Below are 22,552 nucleotides of genomic sequence, written 5' to 3'. Positions count from 1 at the left end.
TAAAATATCTAACTAGTAGATCTAGACCCAAACATCGGCTTCATCAAGATTGTTTAAAATGTGTCTAGTGCCCTGTAAAACACAGCAGAATCATATTATATAAGGAAAGAAAAAAATAATAATAATTAACTGAAATGATTATAAGTAATTATAGTTACCTCTTCCATTGGACTTTTCCCTCCTAAAAGCTTAATACGATTTATTCATAGCACCTTCTCTTCATATAACGTACGTGAAATCATATTCAGTGGTCTTGACCTTTTACTGATATAATACCCCAATTTGGTTTTTTTAGCCACCCTATCAGTGATCTTATTGTTTTTCCTACAAATCCATTTGATCTGTACCTCCAGACCTTCGTCCTTAATCAAATTTTTACAGTTTGTAAAAATTTGATTTATCGAGTTGTCATCGGTTATTTGGCCTCCACAGTATAATTCAACGACACTCTTACAATCATTATATATATAACACTTCCTTTTGTTTTTTGATTTTCCTAAAACTTGAACTGCTTAAAGTATGGCAAGACTTATTGACTCGACTTCTACTTGGATTGAGGTCCAGTTTTGACTTACTTTAACCATCCGAAGGCTTTCTTCAAAGTTTAGCTCGTTGTCTCTAAAAATGACTGCACAACAGAACACTTTTTTTTTGTAAGGAACCATCACAACAAATTATATGCTCTCCCTCTTGAGCATCCCTAGGAAAAGACACCACCATATAGTACCTGAATTTCTTTTTCTTCCACTCATCCAGTGAATATATCTTGTGTTCAATCTCAGTATATTCTCTACTTGATTAACATATAGATTCTATTCCACTCTGCAATTGTCGCACCAGTATTTTAATCTAACCTGTATATACATTTACTAATTATATTTCATCTTAAATTACTTTCTGACAAAACATCACATAGAAGGGTCTAGTATTGTAATCCGAGGTGAAGGTTAAAAAGGTTGTCCGGGGTACGATACTAACAGTTTTGGAGACCTGACCAGACACCAAGACCCATATTTTTCCTCCAAAAAAAACACTAATAGCTTTACTTGCGAACTCCAATCGCCTCCGTCTTCGTCCTTATCAGATTCATATTTTTCTTCATCAAAAACCTCTATACTTGGGTCTGACATTTCCTGAGATAACATGTAATATAATCAAAGACGACAAAATCTGAGAATTAGGATGAAATTCAATGAGGGTGAACTATGGGAGGAATACTGTTGATAGTTGTAGGGGATCAGGGGTTGAACAATAATCAAATTTGCACATGGAAGCTTCAAATTTGAAAAAAGAAAAAAAAAAGTCCAATAATCTAATTCTTATATTACTATTTTCTTGTGTAACTGATGTTTTGTCGATGACGCAACACGTTCCTGGACTTAATAACCTAATCAGCGTTTAAATCAATCCAGCACGCACAATTGTTAACTTGAAACCACAACAACTTATACAATTTATACAACAAAACAATTAAGCAAAATTTAACATCAAAACAACATACCAACAAAGAAATGTAATTTAACACAACAAATAACATAGTTTTCCATAATTCAATACAAATATAATTTAACACTAATCTAAAAATAAAAATTTAACATTGTTACACAAATATTATTTAGCACAAACAATTTAACACATAAGCAACAAGCACTCTTCAGTCTTCACCTAATACTTCTCTTGTTCCAACCTGTTAATTACAAAATGCAGCAGTACCAATATCATGATATAGTACAAAATGGTAATAACTTTACAGTTTTACATATTATCAGAACTGTGTAGTTTTAGTAATGCCTTTTCTGTGACAGATTTTGGTCTCCAGATTTGTACAAGTTCAAGAGGCTATTATGTGCCTTTTCTGTGCTTAAACACCAAAAACCTATTATGTGCCTCTTGAACTGAAAATAAAACTGAAATAAACAAATGTAAAAACAACAAAAGATTTTTCTTTCTACTCTATAACACACAACACATTATTTTCTTTTAACAATTACAGAAAATCAAGAAATTTTATCCATCTTCAATACCGATAGATAAATTGAAAAATGTATTAACATGTGTATATCTCTTTTATTTAAATAAACAAATAGTAGGACCAAATGGTCACAAAAAGAGTCAGTATATCTTGACAAGGTCTCATTTGATTTTGGTTGATTGATAGATAGTCGGTTTTGAAGACCAAAAAGAAGATGGTGAATGAGATGTTTTGTTTTGGTTGATTGATAGATACATATTTTTGGTTGAAATAGATAATGAGCATGCATCATACATGGAAGGTTTACCGATGAGACATCAATGATCAGAGAGACCTGCTCTTCATGGTGAAGCAATCACATATACTCCAACTGTAGACAGAGCTGGATGTGTTCTTGCCTGGCAATGATCAGATATGGGACTTCAAGTCAAGGTGAAAGGAAGCTGGTTCAAAAGGTCATGTACCTTCTAACTTGACAACACTAATACCGTAATTGCCCTTTATTTTAATTAATTTCCTTGCCCCCGTTCACTTGCAATTTCATCTTAAAGAGTTACTTAGGTTTTATTTCATTGATGTACAATTTCGGGTGAAAGGGAGCTGGATATGTTGCTTTTCTTGATGCGCGGATGAGCCGTCAATACGAATTTAAGAATATAGTGCTTGGGAAGGACACTATTGGTATAATAATTTATCCTAATGTAGATTATGTCTTCATTGTAGCAATTACCGTTGTTCTTGATGCAATTCATAAGAAACATGACAATCATTAGATTTCATCTTCTTTGCTTCCATCTGTCATTTCTTTGCTAATCACATTTGAATATAAGTCTACCTAGAAAACTATTTCAGATCACCACATTTGGATCATTAATTTTGGAAAATATGAATTTGCTCAAAATCTGATGCCTTTTCAATAGCGTGTCATGCCTTTCCGATTTTTCTAACATCTATAGAATCCAAATATCCAATGCCTTCTCAATTTCATCTTTCCTGCACAACTCATATATCTATCTATAAGGTTATTTACACCCTTTTACGAATTACATAATGTACAAAGTCTAATGCCCTCTTTAATTCAACTCTCTTGCGCTACCTTCCTAAAAAAGTGTTGTAGGTCACAACATTAGACTCATTCCCTTTGCTAATTAAGATTGCGCAGTCTTCTCAATTGTCCATCATATTTCTTACACAATTGACTCCCATACTGCATGAAGCCTACACCAATTTATTAATTTTTTTATTACATCTCTAAAATACAAGGCATCTGATGTCACTATTACTTACATAGCCCATCTACAAAACAATAATAAATCACCACATTATCCTTGCAAACATTAGAAATCTTATAGATAGATACTCTTCGAAAATTAAACTATCTACAAAGCTTGACATCGATCTTCTCAATTTCAGCTTCTTTCACACATCCCACCTCAAAGAGTGCTATAAGAACACCCTTAAAAATTTTCAAATCACGTATGATATTTCTAGAATATTCTTGACATCCTTCTTTCATAAACTCAAATTTGGTCTAGATTTCATCTAATCATATCATTTAACCATTGAGCTTGGTAAAAGTAAAATAACATTTTGACGTGTTCTCCCATAATGTTGAAATGTCTTGCAAAATTTGAAAAGAAATAAATTTCACACATACACCTAACGTTTTCGGAATAATGTATATTCCTCAGCAATTCATGCTTATAGTGAATATAAACTGAACAAAAGTGCTATACTTCTATACACCTCTCAATTTAACAATACATCACCTCCAGCTCAAAGAAATGAATACAAACTACTACAAAAATATGAATTGCAACACTAACAGCCAATAACAAATGTTGCACTATGGAAGTACCGACTATGATTATTTCATCGATAAACTAGAATGCTGGATATTTAAAGTATCTAACTTGTAGATATAGACCCAAACATCGGTTTCATTAAGATTGTTTAAAATGTGTTTAGTGCCCTGTAAAACACAGCAGAATCATATTATATAAGGAAAGAAAAAATAATAATAATTAACTGAAATGATTATAAGTAATTATAATTACCTCTTCCATTGGACTTCTCCCTCCTAAAAACATAATACGATTTATTCGTAGCACCTTTTCTTCATATAACGTACGTGAAATCATATGCAGTGGTCTTGACCTTTTACTGATATAATACCCCAATTTGGTTTTTTTAGCCAACCTATCAGTGACCATATTGTTTTCCCTACAAATCCATTTGATCTGTACCTCCAGGCCTTCGTCCTTTTGTTTTCTGATTTTCCTATAATTCAACGACACTCTTACAATCATTATATATATAACACTTCCTTTTGTTTTCTGATTTTCCTAAAACTTGATCTGCTTAAAGTATGACAAGACTTATTGCCTCGACTTCTACTTGGATTGAGGTCCAGTTTTGATTTACTTTAACCATCCGAAGGCTTTCTTCAAAGTTTAGCTCGTTGTCTCTAAAAATGACTGCACAACGGAACGCCTTTTTTTGTAAGGAACCATCACAACAAATTATATGCTCTCCCTCTTGAGCATACCTAGAAAAAGACACCGCCATATAGTCCCTGAATTTCTTTTTCTTCCACTCATCCAGTGAATATATCTTGTATCCAATCTCAGTACATTCTACTACTTGATTAAAATATAGATCGTATTCCACTCTGCAATTGTCGCACCAGTATTTTAATTGAAAATGTGTATACATTTACTAATTATATTTCATCTTAAATTACTTTTTGACAAAACATCACAGAGAAGGGTCTGGTATTGTAATCTGAGGTGAAGGTCAAAAAGGTTGTCCGGGGTACGGTACTAACAATTTTGGAGACCTGACCAGACACTAAGACCCGTATTTTTTCTCCAAAAAAAACATTAATAGCTTTACCTGCGAACTCCAATCGCCTCCGTCTTCGTCATATTCCTATTTTCCTTCATCAAAAACCTCTATATTTGGGTCTGACATTTCTTGAGATAACATGTAATATAATCAAAGACGGCAAAATCTGAGAATTAGGATGAAATTCAATGAGGGTAAACTATGGGAGGAATACTGTTGATAGTTGTAGGGGATCAGGGGTTGAACAGTAATCAAATTTGCATATGCAAACTTCAAATTTGAAAAAAGGAAAAAAAAAAGAGTCAAATAATCTAATTCTTATATTACTGTTTTCTTGTGTAACTGATGTTTTGTCGATGACGCAACACGTTCCTGGACTTAATAACCTAATCAGCGTTTAAATCAATCCAGCACGCACAATTGTTAACTTGAAACCACAACAACTTATACAATTTATACAACAAAACAATTAAGCAAAATTTAACATCAAAACAGCATAACAACAAAGAAATGTAATTTAACACAACAAATAACATAGTTTTCCATAATTCAGCACAAATATAATTTAACACTAAGCTAAAAATAAAAATTTAACATTGTTACACAAATATTATTTAGCACAAACAATTTAACACATAAGCAACAAGCACTCTTCAGTCTTCACCTAATACTTCTCTTGTTCCAACCTGTTAATTACAAAATGGAGCAGTACCAATATCATGATATAGTACAAAATGCTAATAACTTTACAGTTTTACATATTATCAGAATTGTGCAGTTTTAGTAATGCCTTTTCTATGACAGATTTTGGTCTCCAGATTTGTACAAGTTCAAGAAGCTATTCTGTGCTTAAACACCAAAAACCTATTATGTGCCTCTTGAATTGAAAATAAAACTGAAATAAACAAATATAAAAACAACAGAAGATTTTTCTTTCTACTCTATAACACACAACACATTATTTTTTTTTAACAATTACAGAAAATCAAGATATTTTATCCATCTTCAATACCGATAGATAAATTGGAAAATGTATTAACATGTGTATATCTCTTTTATTTAAATAGTTGAACTTTTAAAAAGCCTCCTCTCTCCCACATAACAAAAAAATATTGAAATAAATATTTATTTCAATAACAGTTCACTGTGGAAAAACAAGAGACTGGTTAAGAGCCAATTGAGTATAAGATAGAGTTTACCACAATAGCACCTATTATTTGCAAAGTGAATATGACCTTCCAGCCAAAGCAACCTAAAACCAAATCATTACAAAGTTCATAAAGTTTTAAAAATATTTATATACAAATATAAATTTATGAGGCGCTTGTCCTCTGTTGGCATGGCAGCCCTCTGATTTTTTACACAGAACCACTCAATAAAAAACATAAATAATTGCCAATCTGAAAAAGAAAAAGGAAAATCTGAACCATTTAAAAAACATAAATGATCCAACTATTTGATCCTCCGTTTACCTCCGGTGTCGGCTCAAACTTGTGACTACAAGTCGGGCAACAAATAGATCCAACTGTTTGATGTTCCTCGGGATTTCTTCCGCCAGAGTCCTATGGAGAAAACAAATATCATAATTTTAATATAATTTTTTTATGAATCAATAAATGTTAATATATAATATATTTATTATGTGCAACCTTTTGTTTCTATTACAGAAAATAAATATTAATTAATGATAATTACGCTCGTGTATCCATCTTCTAGGAAGTATATCGAGATACCGATATACTAATATTTTACTTTCTAATGTAAATCTGACCTATTCGACATTATAATGGATATAAATATGATTTTGATTTACCTATTTGTAGGGTTGGCAATGAGCCGGCTTGGTCCGAGCTAGATCAAGCTCATGGCTCGCTCATTTTAGCAATGAGTGAGTTTGGGCTGATACGGATTATCTCAGGGATGTGGGTCGTATGCTGAAATGGGCTTGATCTGGGTTCGTCCCGCTTGGAGTCGCAGGTTAAAAAGTGGTGGTGGTGAGATCGGGGATTGATCTCGGGCCTCTGAAGTCGGAAATCAATTTAAGAGATTCGGGATGATCTCAGAAATATTGAACTCTGACCTATCTTATTTCTGAGATGTGTGAATGTGTAAGCCTGTATTCCTTATGGTTCGCCCCTTTTCCTGTCGAAAGAAGGGCCTTATATATGGTGACCTACATACCCCCTTACCCCTGTCAAGGGTAAGTCAGTTCGTGGGTCAGTTATGAGATCGTGTGATCGTGGTTACGATATAACCAGCGATTATGCGACGTCGCAAATGGTTATGCTGTAACCGACATCGCGGGGAGTTACGAACAGTTATCATTCAAAAAGGCGACTCCCGGGCTTTAAGCCGCGAGACACGGGCTATCTTGGCCTGTTTAAGTTGGTTAATTTTGGACTTCAATCATAAATAACTTCAATCGTGGGCTTTGCATTGTATCCCGGGTTGGCCTCTCAATGAAGAGGTCCTAATCCCGGCCTTGTTCATGTCCCATATTGAAGCTAGAAGGGCCTTGGGAACATGGCCCTATCATGAGCCAACATTCAGATTCGAGTTGAAAAAGTGGCTCGTGGCTCGCTTATTTTGGCAATGAGCGAGCCGAGTCATCTCGTGAAAGCTCATGGCCAAAAGCCCAAATATATTTGATATAAAGTCAACTACATAAATTAAGTTTGTAACTAAATTCATACATACTAAATCTCTAAATTCATACAAACATAGTTCACAAAATAAATTCATGCATACTAAATTCACATATGCGACGTCGCGAATGGTTATGCTGTAACCGACATCGCGGGGAGTTACGAACAGTTATCATTCAAAAAGGCGACTCTCGGGCTTTAAGCCGCGAGACACGGGCTATCTTGGCCTGTTTAAGTTGGTTAATTTTGGGCTTCAATCATAAATAACTTCAATCGTGGGCTTTGCATTGTATCCCGGGTTGGCCTCTCAATGAAGAGGTCCTAATCCCGGCCTTGTTCATGTCCCATATTGAAGCTAGAAGGGCCTTGGGAACATGGCCCTATCATGGCCAACATTCGGATTCGAGTTGAAAAAGTGGCTCGTGGCTCGCTTATTTTGTCAATGAGCGAGCCGAGTCATCTCGTGAAAGCTCATGGCCAAAAGCCCAAATATATTTGATATAAAGTCAACTACATAAATTAAGTTTGTAACTAAATTCATACATACTAAAATACTAAATCTCTAAATTCATACAAACATAGTTCACAAAATAAATTCATGCATACTAAATTCACACAAATTCATACTTGGACTGAGATGGCTCGCCAGCTCAAACTTGTTAATTTTGGATCGAGCTAGTGATGAACTGGCTCGTTAATAACTCGGTCCACTAACAAACGAGTTGTTAGTGAACGAGTCAGATGCGAGTCATGATCGATCCACGAGTTACGAGCTTTTTTGCCACCCCTACCTATTTGATATGTAAATCTGACCCGATACTCGTATAAATATCTGAAAAACAATACTGAGATGATAGTGTCAATATTTTTTTTGAGTAAAAATCAAGGTTCTAAATAGCGATTATAGCGGCATAGCGGGGAGACCAAAAAAAAAAGCTATTGCGAATAGCGTAGCTATAGCGGAAGCTATCACACATAGCGATTTTCCCTTTTCAAACTTTATATTCAATATTTCTACTAATTATCAACATAATCAATATTAGAGAATTGATGTAACAACTAAATGACAACTAATATAAGTCTATACTTTTTATCAATTACGCAAATAAGAATGAAAAAAATCTAAAAAGTAACATTATTTAATAGGTATTACATATTATAATAGACAAAGAGCAATTAATTTTATAAGGTAAATGAAGTCAATATACATATTTAAACATTTTATAATTATAATAATAATCAAAATCAGCTTTCAATTGAAACGAACGATAATAATTTTACAAACGAATACTATAAAAAGAATAATCAAAATGAATAATTAGTATTTGAATATTTCTCGATATAGAATGAAAGAATAAATCACAAATAAAAATAGAAACATATAGTTTGGTTTAGTATACTTATCGTAGAAGACCATGTAGCATTAGAAATAATAAATAGAAGTACAGAAGTCCATATAAATTGCAAAAAAAAAACCATGTAGCATAGCGGTAGCTATAGCGGGTCTCATATAGCGGTAATAGCGGTCAGCTATTATAGCTATAGCGGTCGTAGCTGAGTTAGCGCAATTTTATCTCATAGCTTAGCGTTTATGGTCCGGAAAAGTTATAGCGTAGCTATAGCGCCGCTATAGCTAGCTATTTAGAAGCCTGGTAAAAATAGTGTCAATATTTTCCAGTAATGGTCTCAATATTGTTAAACTGATTTATTATTAATGGATCTCCACCCTTTAATTAGATTCGACAATATACATATATTAAAAGGATGATAGTGGATCTATTTCATTTGATGAAAAAAATATTTTTCCTTTATTGATCCCCGAGAAAAACTTAGTTCACAGAATAAAGAGAGATTAAATTGCAAACAAATGTTTGATAGAAAAGTTCATCTCAATTCTAATTTTGTACTTTTCTATAATTTCATTAATTCTCCTGCTCACCTACTTTACAATTTCACCACTAGAGTTATTTGGTCAGTCCCCATCGGATGAATCCGTATACTCAGGTACGTGACTCAAGCCAATTACAAACGGACAGTCCAGATTAATTCCAGCTGGACCAAAATCCGGTGTGTATAAAAACTATAAGAGTCCGTTTTGAGATTCGTGCGAAGCTAAAAGAACTAATCTGAGCCATTCATTTGTAATTTTGAGTCAGGTACCTGGGGGTGATCCGAATTCCCATCGGATAGAGATGAATCTTATTTTTATCGTATAATGTGGAACCGAATTGATTTGAAGCCCGACCCATATCTAAAATGATCCGAAATTTTGAGTTTAGATTCGGACTGTCCGATCAGAATAAGGCTCAAGATGAAATGAACATGGCCTTTTAATAATCGTGGTAAAGCACATCGGACGGTCCAGATCTAAACTCAAAATTTGAGTTAACTCAGGTGATATGAATTCAACCATTTCCGGGCCGGCCTAGGTTTGACACTGTGAAAATCGATCTGTGACGAAATCGCCGAGAACCATTCCCGGACTAGCTGGTGCACGACAGCTTGTTTAGCTGTGTCAAACGGCTTTAACGATTATTTTTTTGTAATATGATCTTTTAAGCCTATAAATGTCCCTATATTCAATTGCTTACATGTCCTTTCCATTGAACAGAAATATTAGAGCTAATTCTCAGTTCTTGTCAACCTTTGATTTCTTCTCTTAGTAATATTCTACTAAAAAAGTCTTAAATTTATTCATTGTTATAATAACTAAATTCGTTAAACATATTTTGTTAAGCGTAATCATAAATAAAATTTCAACTTTGAACTATAGAAATATAAGTAGTCTTTATAAATTATCTATCATGCCCGTGATAAGATTTTAGTACATATATTATTGCTTTTAATCAATTTAAAATTATGAATTATTAATATTGATCTAACTACACTCTATTTATAGGAACCTTGATTGGTAAGCCATTTTCTATTTCAGAAAATATACTTACAATAGTTTTATTTTTATTTTATTTTTATCTTAAACTATGTTAAAATTGATTTGAGAATTAAATACAAAGTGATACATTTCTTTAATAATCAAGAGGTTCGACAAACGCGTGGAATAATGGAATAAGACTCAAGACCACTCTATTCCATTGATGTTTGATAAGTATGAAATAATAAAAATATATAATTAACCTTGTTTCAGTCGAATCAATAGAAAAACTACTCTTTTACTATTTCACATTTTTATTCTATCCAGATTAAATAGGGAGGGACTAAAATACAAAAAAAGGGGAAGTAACCTAACTACAAATTTTCATTCAAATTTCTTTTTTTCCACACATTTCATTACATTCTCCTATTCAACATATATTCTAACACAATTTCACACTTCAATATTCCTCCATTAGCAGACAACCCCGAGAGAGAGAGGATAACATGCACAATTTTGAAAAAAAAAAAAAAAAGTGGCCGGAATTTGCACCCAATTTGAGACATCTCATTGAAATTTAAAGAAGATAACATGCCCAATGATTTAAATTTCTCAATTTTGACAAAGAATCAGTTTCTTGGATGGTACTAAAAACAGTACAAATAATGCAATTAGCACAAAGGAATATTAATAAACTAGAAAAGAAAAAACCTGGTTTGGTACAGAAATTAAAATATACATACCAATAAAACTAATTACTGATTTCACCTGTGACTTTCTTTCACGAGGGTAACCTCAGCAGCAGAGGATTGAGAGAGAAGGTGTTTGTCTTGGTCTGCATCGTCACTTTCAAATTGGAACTGTTCATGTGTTGCTGTGGTGGTGGTGGTTGTGAGCATAGAACATGACTCAGATCCATCTTCTACAATTTAGAAAGAATAAAAGAAAAATAACAAAGTTAAACTATAGAGAATAATCATCTAGATTTTATTGAATATTTGTGGGCTTTGGGCCATGTCTGATAACAAGCGAATGACTCTTATCACCACTTTCACGTGGGAAAAGAGTTCTGTTTTATCCCTCAACTCTATTCCTCTACCAAACATAGCCTTAAGATACATTTATCTTAGTTTAGCGATTTTGTCCCTCCAGTCATGAATTTTGTCCGAATTTTGCCTAATGCTAAGCTGAGTGATTTTAGAGTCAATTTTGTGAAAGGGTTGCAAAAAAACGCAGAGGAAATTAGTAAACCTTTTACTAATTTAACCGTGGTTTTAACAGTTTCATCTTCTCCTTGCAAATATGGCAAAATATTTTGAGCTTCCAGAACTCCAATTACAGGGAATGCTAAGTGCAATTTGCATGTTGTGGGCAACATGCACAACTATGAATATAAAAGCAGAGAAAGAGCAAGGCTTTCGTTTGTAATATAATGAAAACCTGAGAAGCAGGGGTAATCAGAGATTTGTTTAACAGCTACTGGCACACGCATGCTTTCTGGTAGAAGACAGTTACACAGTGCGCCTGAAATAAATTGAATAGTAACTTCTACAGTAAATCTTTTTTAATGAATGTCAATAAAGATTGTCTATTAATAGCACATGTTAAATTTATCGGAATTGTGAAAAAAATTAAAAAGAAAATTAAAGGTCATCTGGTTTGATATTTTCCTTGGAATTTGCTAAACAAAATTAAACTGTCACCCGGTTTGATATTTTTCTTGCTTAGTGATTTGCTATACAAACAGGGAATTCAAGACCAATTTGTTCAATGGAGTCAAAAGAATCATATTCAGGCACAGCTGAACCATTTATAATTTACAAGGGTGAACAGGTTTAAATTGAGCATAAAATGCATTTATGAGGGTTCAATGGAAGCTTAGGTGGTCTAAATTTAAACTTAACCAAACTACTGGTAAGTGGTAACAACATCTAATAGATGTACAACCAAATTTAACCAGTACCTTACAAGTATATTCATGCTGGTACAATCATCCTTATATGAACAAACTTACGGAAAAAGAAAAAAAAATACATATCAACACACGCACCTAGCTTAGCAAGGCGGTTGACCCACCCAGGAATGTGTCTACCAACCAACTTAGAGCTGACCTCATCAGTGAAGTGATTGCAGTTTTTAGAGATGAGGTGATAAGTGTCCCCATAGTAGTCACAAGTGAGCCCCTCGATGAACTCCCGAAATTGGTCTGGTGCAATGTTGATGTGCCCCAGCTGGATGGAGCACCTGTATATGAAGCCAGGGCATTTTTTGGGCTCCACTTCAAATACGCCACTTGATGGGTAGTCATGGGCTCCAAAACCATATTCCATTCCATGTACTGTTGCAAATGTTAAAAAATTTAAACAAATAAAAAGAAGGAATTCAGTGCCTCAGATGCCCACTGTTAAGAGCAGGTTCGAAACCTATGTTGTATTAAATAATTAAAACATCAGAATACAAAGTTTCAGTACTAGATGCTGATAGCTTATGTATAGTAAGATTGTGGTATTGTTATGGTACAGCACCTGTTACACATCTTTTTTGGATGGGGGCGACACTGTATTATGCTAAACTGGATTATATTATTTCAAGCTGAGACTCAACAGGTACAGAATGGGTGGATAAAAAAAAAAAGATGTGGGATACCACTTAATTTCTCATTAGTCCTGAAATTTTGCAATGAGATTTAGCTTTGTTTCTTTGTTTCAGATTGGAATAGGCAGATGAAGAATGGAGGTTTTATAAGTACTACTTCCTGGATCTAGATCAATACATGGTCAGAATAAAGCATTTGCTGATTAGAATTTGGAGAAGTTTAAGGCTGTTATTAATCTCCAGTTTTGAATAAATATACATACAAAGAAATCTAACAATTGAAGACAGCAATTACAACTAGTAAGTACTAATTCCCTCAATTGGTGTTGCCATGGTTTAGGAATAAGTTCAATCATCACTAATATTCCTGTCTAATCCCAGTCCAACAGAATCTTAGCATCTGAATTTAATTATGCAAGAGAAAAAATGGAACAGGGCAAACCACTTCATGAAAAAAATATGTTCAACAAGATAACAAAAGCAGATTATGTTGATTTAAAAGCAGGTAAATGGACTTTTCCAATTGAAAAGAAGCCTACTTTTTTGAGTTAGCACAATTGTCTACTAAGTCGAGAATTGCTTTCAGTATTAAAAATTCCCCAATCAGTGTGCTTCTTTAGCTTTCTTTTGTCATCAGGATAACAAGGACAACAAACGTTCACTCAGATAATACTGTTTACACCAGAAGTCCCAATAAAAGATAACATTAACTACACTGAATCTAATAAACGGAGAATTGGTTCAAAGTGAAACAAGAAGTCAAGAACCACCGGATGCAAAAGATCGAGTGTTCCCCACAATCAGCTATATCGTCAAGTATCTAAAAACCTCACAATTTCGGTGTGTGTGTGTGTGGGGGGGGGGGGGGGGGGGGGGGGGGGGGGCGGGGGCCAAATTCAGTCAAATTAAATCAATCCATGTTACCTTCGATTCCAGAATGGAAGATGCCAACGCCACACCAGATCAAGTAGTTATTGATCGGGGTTAGATCGTACACATTGAGCACCACTGGAACCCCCTCCGACGAATCCGACCTCGCCGAGAAAACGGACCCCATTTAAGAGGCCGCTCCAAAGCCCTAGCCTCCCGTTCGAGCGGGCGAAGAGGGAGAGAGAGCTCTCGAGTCGGAAGATAGAGAGGAGAACCAGAGAAAGAGAGAGGAGCGAGGGGAGAGGGGAGCACCGCTACCGTCCACAGCTAATAATGGGCTGCGGAGTTCGAGAGGGAGAGGAGGGACCGAGGGAGGGGGATGATTGACCACGATAAGAGGATTGGAGAGCGAGCTCAGTTTACATGGACCGTGGGTCCTACGATTCGGTGAAGACGGTAGACGATAAGAAAGAAGCTTCTGAGAGACATTTTATTCAGTAAAACAAACTCTAAGATTGCAGCTTACTATTTGGGTCCACATGTCGGTTTCATGGAGTTACCATATTGGCGAAAGACCAAGTTCATGTAGGATCTCAAGGTAGCACTGCCAAGTGCCGACTGCATTATGGAGACAAGGACACTCAGGCTGCTTCTGCCCGTGGGCCCTGGGGTTTCCGCTCTCGGCTCTCCCTCCAACTAGATTTCATCGAAATTTTACTCAATATGAGACCTTTATTTTTGATATAACGGTTCAGATTAATTCTAACCTGTAGTAATGTAATCTTCAGAAAGGGCGGTATAGAATGTCTAGAAATCTTCGATAAAATCCATCGTTGTAGAGGGAACCGAGTGGGGTTCTGAAGTAGATGTTTGGAATTGACGACATGGTGTCATATCCTCACTACTAAATTCACGTTGAAAAATTTAGAATCCAAAGCTCTATTCGCCCAAACAAAATCTCAGCCATTTGTTTAATAAATTTCAATCCCTCATCAAAAGTGTATCTCAATCTAAGCCATTAATTAGTAATTTCGATTGCATTCATTGGTTTCATGTTGTCGATTGTGTAGAAGTCGAAATTTAGTTACCATATACTCGCCACATGAAGATCTACATAGAAATTGTTTCATTTGAGACTCCTCTTTTTCTGCGCGTCTTGATTTTTTCTCCGCGGCCTTTTTATAATGGGCTGCCCATTTCTTTTCCATTTGCTGAGTGAATTAGTTGCCTCCATTTTCAGCAATTTTTTTGTTTTGTAATTAATTTCAATACTCTTTCTACTACTACAAAAATTATCATAATTAGTTTAAAAATGTGTAATCAATTATTTTTGCATATTTTTAGAACCAAACACTTCTTGTTTGCTCTCATTATTAACTAATATATCATCAATGCAGTAAGAAAGATTTGATATTTATTTTAGAGTTATTTATAATTAATTATTTTCACTAAAATTAATTGCCGAATTTAGTTATTTACAATCCAAATAACTAATACATAATGAAAAAGTAAAATAAAATTAATCACATTTAAATAAAACAATCATAACAATATTTCAATTTCCGTTGCAATACACGGACACTTAACTAGTAATTAATAAAAGACAAATTACCAACCTGGTTGTGTCTTGCTCGATTTTGTACATTTGTGTTCAACGTTATACGTTAGATTAGTAATTAAAACTTAAGTGGTATGTTCGGTTACTACGGAATTATGGAATTCAGATCTAGTGCAATAACTGACTTGAGTATAATTAGATCTTGAGTCGTCAGTTCTAATTTGGCATGAATTTCAATACGGACCTCCGATATAAATATAGACATCGAATTTTAATTGTTCAGTTGAGAATTTATTGTATATTTGTACTCAATCAGATATCTGAGACTTAGGCATGGCAAAAAGATTAAGCTCATAGCTCATGGCTCGATTCTGAGTCGCATCTTACTCGCTTACTAGTAGCTCGTTGCTACTGAACTGAGTTATTAACGAGCCAGCTCGTTAGTGGCTCCATTTGTATTAAACGAGTTCAAGCTAGGGTCTAGCTCGGCTATGTATGAATTTATGTGCATTTTATACTATCTCACTTGGTTCAGCTCAATCAAAAAAAATTGTAAAATTTATTTTCTTCTTAAAACAAGATCCAACCATACCCAGAGAGCTAGCTCGCCGACTCGGTCTAGCTCACGAGCTGGCTCGTGACAATTATAAGCTAAGATTTCAGATCGATCCAGCTCACTCGGTAAATAAACAAACAAATTATGAGTTGGACCCAACTTGTTGCCACCCCTATGTGAGAGGATATAGATCCAGAATTATGTGAGATAATTTTTCAATACAAAACTCACAAATTAATATATGATAGTCATATTCAGAGGTATGCACATAATTAATTATGAAAGTATGCTAAAGTGAATGTTTGATTATACGAATTAATCATTAAAAAAAATTCTAACTTGAGAAATATATTTGTAAAAATTATATTTTTCTATTTAAAAGACTTATTATCAATACTAATCTGATGGTTAATAGTTATTAATAGTTTTGTGATCAATTCTAATAATGTGAAGTATAATAATTAACATATCTAAAATTTTAAATTTAAAAATGTATAAGTATAATAAATTAAAATTCTCCTTAGTCGTGTAAATTATATGAATGATATCAAAATAATGGTAGAAACCATTATGACCTTCAATAACCGAAAGCATTTTTTTTAATTAGAAAATTAAATTAAATAATTTGAGATCATGATAATTATTATGAGACTCATATGCAAGTATAAGCATAATTTATTCAACATTGAATACTAATGCATTAAACATTTTTGTTTGAAAAACTCGAGGAGAGAGATGGAGTAAAAGATTACGGGAAAAATATAATTTGGTTTGATCTAGTTTTTTACTCCGAAGAGATTGAAAAAGTAACCAATCCAATAGTGGAAAAAGAAACCATCCGAACACCTCGTGGACTAATTTTTCCATTGAATCCATAGTCCCACCAATTATTAGGATTCATTCGGCAGTCCAGTAGGAAATAGGAATGGATGTGGGAATCAAAAATTTTGAACTGGATTTTACTGTTCACCGTGGGAATAAAAATTTAGCTATAAGCAAATTTTTTTTTTCCCACGGTGAACAGTAATATGTCGAACGGGTCCTTAATGTCCATCAGAACACGTCCTAAGAAAATGAGATTGGAATTATCTTCACTAGCAGATGTAAAGCTTCCCATTACTTCGACCTAAATTTTGTAATTATTTAGTAAATAAATTACATAATAAGGAAAATGACAAAACATAATATGAGAAATAGTGTTTGGTTTAATTTTAAAGTGAGGTTATGGTGATATGTATATTACATATTAGTTCATGAATTTATATATATTTTTATTTTTAAAATTAAAATAGTTGATATGGACTGCTTAATATGATCTTCATATGAAAATACAATTGAAGATCAAAATTTATCATTTGTGGAAACTTTTTAATATACATTTAGATAATTAGAAAATCACTACTTTTGGATGATTCAAAAATTTTAGACCAAGTAATTTGAGTGAGTCTATGGTAATATGCATATCACGGGTTGTTACCGTGCTACGGCTCTATATTTAAGTTTCTAAATCCTAACGGTCGATCCGAACCGTTCATCTTGTTCTCCATATTAATATGTGTTTGGAGACCAAATTTTACATTTTTTGAAATTTTTTTACTATTTTTTTAGATATTTAGAAAATCACTTGATCTGAAAATTCTGGACCATCCAAAAACAGTGATTTTCAATAAATCTAAAAAAATAATAAAAAAATTTCAAAAAATGTAAAATTTGGTCTCCAAACACATATTATCAATATACTAATTTTGGATGGGTGTTACTGTTCATTCTACAGTAACACCCTGCTTTTGCGTCGTCGGATGGGAGATGGGCGGTCCCCTATGCGTTACATTTATGTTTCCTGACGTCATCCCACACGATACCGCTTCAACTCACAAATTCGTTCGTCGTTATGCCACCCGTCATTTCCCTCCGCCTCCACAGTTGCCACGTGCTCAGCCTGTGGTACGTGCTGCTCACCGCTGTCTCCCCGAGTTTCCCTGTTGTTCTTGTCATGGGCTTCCTTCCTTGGGGACACCGACTCCCATTTCCTCTTCTCCTCCTGCTCCGGACCTCTTCCCCATTTACCTTCTTCGAAGTTTGAAGACGAGGAAGCTCTACTGTAGAAAATTTAATGTTGTTCTCCCATTTATTCAAATTGGTCCTCTTCTCCGCTACCTGTTCTTCCACGTTCCTCGTCGCGGCTGCCTTCCGCTTAAGAGAATCCTTTCTCGCCTTTTTGTCCACATTTTTTTTTCTCAAAATGGGCTCAACTGTCACACACTCCTAATTATTAAGAGCAGGTCTCTCTCCTGCTGCCAGTGAAGGTCGACCATTGCATCTCTTCACAGTACTACTACTGTATTGCCGACAAACTCCTCCTACAGGTGGGTCCTGCTCTCTATTTATTCCTCTTTTCTTTTAGGCGATAAAAGCAAAATTACCACCCAATTAATGTGGTAATTTCCTGGTCTGTACTGTTATAGAAAAAAGATTATGGATTTCTTCAGTATTCGTTTAATCTACTCGCATTTAGTTAAAATGTTCAGTTGTCCAAATCTTTGTTCTTTGTGTGTATCCAGCTTTAACATTTATAAAAAAAATTGTTTGTTAGGGCCAGGTTTTTGCAATTACCTTATTGAAGCTCAATAATTAAATATTTTTATAGGATTAGTTGCTTGGATTAAGATAATTTTAATAGTCATGAGTCACTCAATTTTTTTGTAATAAAAATTACTTATTGCAGCTTATGCTATAAATCACTCATTGTTCTTTCAAACATAGGCTTAATGATACAAAATTGGTCCACAAATTTGAGGTCATAATACTATATTCAATGGAACTTTGAGCAAACAATAAACCTGACATTTCTTAGATACGGAAATGTATGGGAAACATATTCGTAGTAATTGGTATAATCCTCAAATTAATAACAAATTATGCAGAGAAAGTGTACTAAAAAAATATATTAAATTTATAACTTATTTAGGTGATGCTAAGGCATGAGTTTGTGGAGCAATGGAGGAATTCCCTAAAGAAGTACCTGCGCTGAATTGCAGCTCATCCTATCGTTCGCTGCATTGCGTTGCACACCTTCTTGCAGGACCCTGCAGCAGCTTCATCTCATTCCCAAACAGACAATGAGACAGATTCAGATGAGGGGTTGTTGGTGCAAAGTCATCTTCAAGGTAGTTAGAGATGGTTTGGTGGGTAGTGTGCCAGCAAAAGGCGGTACAGACTTTCTTGGCATGTAAAGTAATATTAAACAGACAGTGGCTAACGGGTGGGGAGGAGGTGGATCAGTGGCAGGGTGCAGGATGCTGGAGGAGGAGAAGGACTCAAGGAGTGCTTGGTGAAAGAGGCCAAGGTTTTCGACTTGGCGCAACAGCTGACCATTATATATCAGCAGGTTTGGATCAATGATCATCTATGAAATTATTGAACTTATTTTTTGGCTAGTAGTATTGTATGTACGTAATGAAGTACTGTCCAACTGGATCTAGATGTTCTGATGTTTGCTCTGACATGTACTGATACACTGATTGGGCATGTATTGTCTCTAATAAAAACCAGTTAAATTGATTGAACATTGTTGCCAATATGAAAAATTACAACCTGCAACTTGAAAAGCACAATATTGTGAATCATATAAGACAGTAAACTCATCATATTATGGAATATCATGCACACTCAGGATAGAATCTGAATTTTTCCGTTAATATAGTATCCGTGAATTTAAATATATCAACCTTTATTTACATTTATATTATTGCATATACAATATTTTTAATTCATTGCAAATCTAATCTAAATGCCCAATTTTTTTTTCTCAACATCATTTTTAGCATGGCCAATAAAAAGTAGGAGCTCCTTCGTTGTTGTCAGCCTCTACTCTCACTGTCTTGGTCAAATTTCTAAAATCTATCGTTGCATATATTTTTTCTGTTTTCATATAAATTGTTTGACCTCTACTTCTTTGATTCATTTTTTCCATGGCTCCGAAAATTGGCCGATTCAATTCGGAATTGACCGAATCGGACCGGAATCAGTCCTTGTCGATCTGAATTTTTTTCCAAATGGGCTAAATTAAGCAATTAAACTACAAAATGACATTCAAAGGAAAACAAATATTGGTAAGTGTAAAAGGGAAAAAATGGGAACAACCAGTCTACTGTTAACAATGTATCAGTGCTAATATCTGTATATATATTAGAATTTATTATTCAAAAGCCAATGGAAATCAAAATGAAGGTGGATTATTTGTCCTGATTTAGCCACAAGATTCTCAGATAATAGCAAGAGTGCAAATCGAAGCTGACAACACATTTGCAGCATATTTAGTCCCATTTTGCTTCTTCTTTTGTTTAGTAAATGAAGTATTTGAGGATTTATATCTCCAATTTGGCCCCTGATGTTTCTATTGATGAGTTACAAGAACTTTTCTGCGGTATTGGTCTGCTAAAGAATCACACTTGATTTTTTTTTTCTAAACCATCTTCTATCTTTATCTTCCAATTGAGTGTCTCAACACTGTTTCTTTATGCCTAAGATTGCAGTCTCTACTATTTTATTTTTATCAAGGATCAGAAGGAAGGAAAACAAAGCAAAAACATTTCAGTTTTATGCCTCGCTTAAATGAGAATGCCCAATAAATGCATGAAATAGACGCAAGCAGTTGTGATTATGTGTAATTGACTTACACGTTGGCATCCAAATCATGAAATAATTAATTCTTTCCTTTTTACTTAGGTTGGAATGTTCAGGTGGGGAGCATCAAGCAGAAGCGAGGCGGGTATAAGGATCAGTGGCTATATAATAAAAAAATTTACACTGACGAAAATGGAAAAAATAAAGGTGATGCTCGTCTTGCTTATGAAGATTCATCTGCTTCTCATTATGTCAATGGTTTTTACAACAGTATGCTCTCTCAGTCTCTCTTTCTCTCTATCAGATTTACGCTATGTTATACTATTTTTTTAATAAGATGAGACCTTCCATAGTTTATGCATTTTTAATGTTCTTTTATTGGCTGAGAAATGAGCTCCAAAACCTCAATCCTCTTATTTCCATGGGTATAATCCATTTTTTTTTTCTAACTAATGGAATTATAAGTAATGGTCGGTTCATATTATACTAAAATTTTGGATCATCATTCATCCAACAAAGCATCATATGGTTTCCACAAACTATCGTTTATAATATTGCCAGTGTTGTATCTTCACTAAATTTTAGGTAAATAAAATAACCAAGGGGTTCAATCCAGCATCTGTTAACCAAATCTATTTCACTGGCTCATATGCTTTAAAGGATTGCGAATTCGTGTTGTTGCTCGCATGATAGTCTTGACATATTTTTATTGAAATTCTTAATTGTTGACTTTTGAGAAATTCATAGTGTCTGTGATCTGTGTCCTATCAAAATGTCTTTTATGCAGCCTCCTCTCAACCAGGAAAGATATTGCAAAAATATTAATGAGTTTCCTCAACTTTCTTGGGTAAATTCAACTAACTTATGTACCTTTGTAGGAAGCTATAGCAATTGGAAGAACTGTTATTATCAGCTAGATGGAAACAATGATGTAATATAAGATCCTAATATAACTAGACTATAACTTCTACAGAAGCAAATATGCCTTTCCCTCTGTTATTTTCTTATCATCTTTTGGTCAAGTAAATTCGATTATTTCAAAAGAAAAAAGTACAAAGCAAAGCTACATTGAAGCTTGACTACCACAGCATTTGAATTAAATTCCCTTTTGTCTTCTATATTTTTTAGAAAGAGATGAATACAGTTGTGAAGCAGAGAGAATCAAATGTACCAATTGAAGATAAACTGTTTGGAAAAACTGTATATCTGAACTCTTCATTCTGCTTATATCAAATTAATTATTGTTGTGTGCCAGTGGGCTCCCTATATGCATTTGCCATGTTACAAATCTGACAGTATGTCCAATTAATTCAAATTATTTTTTCATCTTCTGTTTACTTATTGCAGCACATATTTCATTCAGAATCAGAATTTAAAAGAAATACAACTGGTACAAGTTAATTGAGATGTAACTTATAATTGCGATGTTACTATTGAAAATTTAAAAGAAAGCTTCCAACCAAAGAGGACTACCTCTGCACAGATAGAAACAACAATCCACAGAGAGAGAATTTCAGAATTGCTGCTTGATATTGAGAAAAAGTTGAAACTGCTAAGCAAATGTAAACTGTTTTATGGATATTAATTGATTATTGAATTAGTGTGCATAAAGGTATAAGATACTTCTTCAACTTCAATGTTGCGCTTATCTAAATAGTTATGCATTGTATTTGTAAATTAGCACCAAAATTTGTTGGACAAATTTAGTTTACTATTTCTTTACCGACTTATTTCTCAAGTTGTATATATATATCTAAGGTTTTTCTTGATCCTGTTAGTTACTATTCCAATTCCCATCCAAGGTAAATATTTGTTACTATAAACACAACAAAATCATATAACAAATTGTACCCACCTTTACACTAAGATGCATCAAAAAACAGTTGCGGCAACGCCGCAACAAAGCATCTAGTTAATATGGAAAACAAGATGAACGGTTCGGATCGACCGTTAGGATTTGAAAACTCGAATATAGAGCCGTAGCACGGTGCCAAATCGTGATATGCATATT

General features: G+C 34.1%; 2 protein-coding genes and 1 long non-coding RNA gene across 5 annotated transcripts; 2 read left to right on the top strand and 1 right to left on the bottom strand.

The window, feature by feature from the left end:
* Positions 1-10,938: 10,938 nt before the first annotated feature.
* On the bottom strand, positions 10,939-14,239 carry LOC144571616 (deSI-like protein At4g17486). The gene is made up of 4 exons (XM_078320966.1): positions 13,856-14,239; positions 12,387-12,674; positions 11,777-11,860; positions 10,939-11,258 (listed from the first exon to the last, which is right to left on the bottom strand). The coding sequence occupies exons 1-4, from the start codon at positions 13,986-13,988 to the stop codon at positions 11,101-11,103; spliced, it is 663 nt and encodes a 220-aa protein (XP_078177092.1). The 5' UTR covers positions 13,989-14,239; the 3' UTR covers positions 10,939-11,100.
* LOC144571618 (uncharacterized) lies at positions 11,871-12,344 on the top strand. The gene is made up of 2 exons (XR_013517542.1): positions 11,871-12,254; positions 12,297-12,344. It is a non-coding gene; the product is annotated as an uncharacterized LOC144571618 (long non-coding RNA).
* A 3,586-nt stretch (positions 14,240-17,825) lies between the features above and the next one.
* On the top strand, positions 17,826-22,038 carry LOC144571666 (uncharacterized). Of its 3 annotated transcripts, none has more exons than XM_078321013.1 (5): positions 17,826-18,281; positions 18,884-19,303; positions 19,740-19,799; positions 20,644-20,811; positions 21,420-22,038. In XM_078321013.1, exons 2-5 carry the CDS (start codon positions 19,093-19,095, stop codon positions 21,479-21,481), a joined length of 501 nt encoding a protein of 166 aa, XP_078177139.1. In that variant the 5' UTR covers positions 17,826-18,281; positions 18,884-19,092; the 3' UTR covers positions 21,482-22,038. The 3 variants fall into 3 exon arrangements, 2 of the variants coding, with proteins under 2 accessions (XP_078177139.1, XP_078177140.1); XM_078321014.1 differs by having other exon boundaries at positions 21,127-22,038; XR_013517553.1 differs by lacking the exon at positions 19,740-19,799 and having other exon boundaries at positions 21,127-22,038.
* Positions 22,039-22,552: the final 514 nt, after the last annotated feature.

This window comes from Carex rostrata, chromosome 19 (genome assembly GCF_964058835.1).
Source record: "Carex rostrata chromosome 19, lpCarRost1.2, whole genome shotgun sequence".
NCBI classification, from domain to species: Eukaryota; Viridiplantae; Streptophyta; class Magnoliopsida; order Poales; family Cyperaceae; genus Carex; species Carex rostrata.
Note: the sequence above shows the minus strand (reverse complement) of the source record. Positions and strands in the feature narration are given on the sequence as shown.

Coding starts and splice junctions, on each gene's coding strand:
- LOC144571666 (XM_078321013.1), top strand. CDS start 19,093: ATGGTTTGGTGGGTAGTGTGCCAGCAAAAGGCGGTACAGACTTTCTTG. Junction 19,800..20,643: donor CCTCTACTCTCACTGTCTTG/GTCAAATTTCTA, acceptor CTTTTTACTTAG/GTTGGAATGTTCAGGTGGGG. Junction 20,812..21,419: donor TGTCAATGGTTTTTACAACA/GTATGCTCTCTC, acceptor GTACCTTTGTAG/GAAGCTATAGCAATTGGAAG.
- LOC144571616 (XM_078320966.1), bottom strand. CDS start 13,988: ATGGGGTCCGTTTTCTCGGCGAGGTCGGATTCGTCGGAGGGGGTTCCA. Junction 11,861..12,386: donor CAACCGCCTTGCTAAGCTAG/GTGCGTGTGTTG, acceptor AATTTATTTCAG/GCGCACTGTGTAACTGTCTT. Junction 11,259..11,776: donor TGATTACCCCTGCTTCTCAG/GTTTTCATTATA, acceptor TCTAAATTGTAG/AAGATGGATCTGAGTCATGT.